Genomic DNA, 3,072 nt, shown 5'->3' on the forward strand with positions numbered 1-3,072 from the left:
CCCCCCCAGCCTGTCCCCATGGCAGAGGGGCTCCAGCCCTCGGAGCATCTCCGTGTTCCCCTCCGGACTCGATCAACATGCCAGCTGTGCACCTCGGACTTGGAGCTGAGCCTGCTCCTCACACGGGAAGACCCAGAACCTGTCCCTTGCTCTGCCAACAAACCCTGGGTGAGGTCGGGTCAGTCCCCTGGGGAACCACCTCCCCCGCGGACAACGACGATACCCAAATGGACGACTGGGGCCCACGTTCCCTCCCGTTCCTCGGCTCCAGTGTCTTTACTGGTTAGGGACCTGCAGCACTGCACAGGACAGAACTAATAAAATCACTGGAGCACCGTCTCCACTCAGGACGTGCAGGGAACGACTGCTGAAATCCCCCGTCACACCGTGGGTCAGAGCCCCGCGGAGCGTGGCACATCGCCACACCACTAACCATCAGCACCTTTTCCACGTCACAGAGGTGGAACGCGTTTCACTTTCCTACGGTCTGAACCCCTGCGTTTATTTTAACCTGGGGTTTTCAGGGTACGCCAGACGGGCAGCAGCTTCAACCCCACGTGCTCTGGGAGCACGCGCTGGCAACTCCCGCCCCAGAGCGCCCGAGCACCACACCTACCCCAACCCTCACCAGCATCGCCGCGACACGGCGCGTAACGCCTCCTCAACGCTTCCTTTGGACGTAAGGAAGAAGTTCTTCACCCAAAGGGTTATCACACACTGGAACAGGCTGCCCAGGGAGGTGGTGGAGTCACCATCCCTGGATGTGTTTAAGAGACGGGTGGATGAAGTGCTGAGAGATATGGTTTAGTGGTGGACAGATACGGTTGGACTGGATGATCTCTAAGGTCTTTTCCAACCTAGTGATTCTATGATTCCATGCTCTGGGACTGCGTTCGGCGCGAGGACGAAGGCGCTGGGGGGAGAAGCACGGCACGAGCCCACGGACGCGACTCTGGTCACCTACCTACGCACGTCCTGCCGTCGGGCCCCAGCTGCAGTCCCGGGGAAGGGCAGCGGCAGCGCACCTCCCCCTTCAGCACATCGCAGCCATACTGACAGTTTGCCAGCGAGCAAGAAAGGGCACCTAGGGACACAGAATGGAACGTGGTTAGAGAAGACCAGAAAAAGACTAAAAACTTTGGAGAATGAAGAAGTTGTACGATGGAAGTGGAAAAATGCCTGTTGAATCTAACAGCTGCCCGTTCAGGCTCGAAAGAACAAATGCATCGGCAGTAATTTTTTTTTCTCTCCACAAATTACATCTCTAAGGGGAAAAACAACCCCACCAAACCCAAAACTACCCCGATGGTAGCCAGTTGTGTCACGGAATGCAGTCCCCGTGGGGAATATAAAGCCCAGAACGTACCGTAAACCCACCTGGACAGTACTGCTGTTTCAAAACAGGAGTATCTCTAATTAAAGGTAATTTCTCTGCCCTCCTCCCTGTCCAGACGCTCAGAGTACCCCCTCTTACGGGAGCAAGTAGGCACCTGACCTGCAGAGAGACGGTGGTACAATTCTGCACCAGCCAACCACCCCACACCTGCAGCTGGAATGGTGTCACATTCACAGGGACACAGGGCAGCAGAACTGCCGGTGTCTCGCTGCACGGCCAGCGGGAAGCACTCGTCCTTGAGGGCCAATGAGCAGTGATTTACAGCACTGAGGAATGCTTCTGGGGCAACTCGTAAGAAAACCAATAGAATCAAAACATTGCTCTTGGTTTGCTGAGCTTAATTTCATTAGAAAAAAGCAGCTCATCTTGTGCAAACACCAAATTTCCAAATTTCTTTTACTCTGGGACTCCATGTCACACAAGTTTCCCAGGGACCCCCAGGCAGGGATCTCGAGGAGCTCGGCAGAGCAAGCGGCGAGCCTTGCCGTACTTGAGCACGTTCCGTCTGGCATCAGCATGTAGCCGTTGAGGCAGTAGCACTTGTAGCTGCCGTAGGTGTTCATACAGCGGTGCTTGCACGGCCGCGGCTTCAGTCCACACTCATTCAGATCTGCAAGGACGGGGAAGGGGGGTGGGAAAAGAGAACATACAGAGTACGTGTGAAAAAGCTGCAGGATCCTGCAGAAAGAGGGAAAACTGGGGCAATCAGCTTTCGGTATGCAGCCCCGGTGACAGCAGGTGTCCAGAGTATCCTGCCTGAAGCACTGGTCACCGCTCCTGCCAAGGGCGGGTACGCTCCTCTCCCTCAGACATCCCCTCGGAAAGGACGGCCTTAGCGCTGGAGGAGGTGCCAACAGCGGTTTCATAGAATCATAGAATCATGGAATGGTTTGGGTTGGAAGGGACCTTAAAGACCATCCAGTTCCAACCCCCCTGCCATGGGCAGGGACACCTTCCATAGCCCAGGTTGCTCCAAGCCTCATCCAGCCTGGCCTTGGACACTCCCAGGGATGGGGCATCCACAACATCTCTGGGCAACCTGTCCCAGTGCCTCCCCACCCTCTCTGGGAAGAATTCCTTCCTGATATCTAATCTAAACCTCCCTGATTTCAATTTGTCCCCATTACCCCTTGTCCTGTCACTACAGGCTCTTGTAAAAAGTCCTCTCCCAGCACCCTTGTAGGCCCTTCAGATACTGGAAAGCTGCAATGAGGTCTCCTCGGAGTTTCGTTAGGGCATGCACAAGTGAGGCTGCTCACACCTCGCCCCACGGATGCCGTGTGCAGGACCAGGCCGAGCTCAGGAGGAGGAGAGGGAAAGCAGATGCCACTGCTGCAATCACTGTCAGCGAGCTGCCAGCAACCCAGCAGCCCGCTAACACGCTTCAAAACAAGGGGCAGAGGAAGGTGGGAAAGCTGATGCTCACGTACGTCCAACAATCTCACGGAGAAAACGTGTTCCTTACCACCCAGAAACCACGGGAAGAAGGTACCTGACATCAGTGATAGCTGTCCAGGCCTAGCCAGGAAGGCTAATGCTTCAGATGTACAAATTAACACAGAATTCATGACTTCAACTGAAAACCTTCAGCCTACAATTTTCCTATCAGCAGACAATGCTTCCAACAAGGAGTACAGATGGAGTGAGCACTGCCTTAGAATCATAGAATCCCAGAA

At 54.9% G+C, this 3,072-nt stretch overlaps 1 protein-coding gene across 1 annotated transcript in view; it reads right to left on the bottom strand.

Annotated features, from left to right (window-relative positions):
• The window catches only part of NPNT (nephronectin), a gene marked incomplete at both ends in the record, with an annotated part of 11,223 nt that extends 9,217 nt beyond the window's left edge, over window positions 1-2,006 (bottom strand). Inside the window, 2 exon segments of the mRNA XM_010146614.1 lie at window positions 965-1,084; window positions 1,887-2,006. Of these exon segments, the coding sequence (XP_010144916.1) occupies window positions 965-1,084; window positions 1,887-2,006 (240 nt within the window).
• Window positions 2,007-3,072: the final 1,066 nt, after the last annotated feature.

This window comes from Eurypyga helias, unplaced genomic scaffold, assembly GCF_000690775.1.
Source record: "Eurypyga helias isolate BGI_N326 unplaced genomic scaffold, ASM69077v1 scaffold42852, whole genome shotgun sequence".
In the NCBI taxonomy this organism is placed as follows: Eukaryota; Metazoa; Chordata; class Aves; order Eurypygiformes; family Eurypygidae; genus Eurypyga; species Eurypyga helias.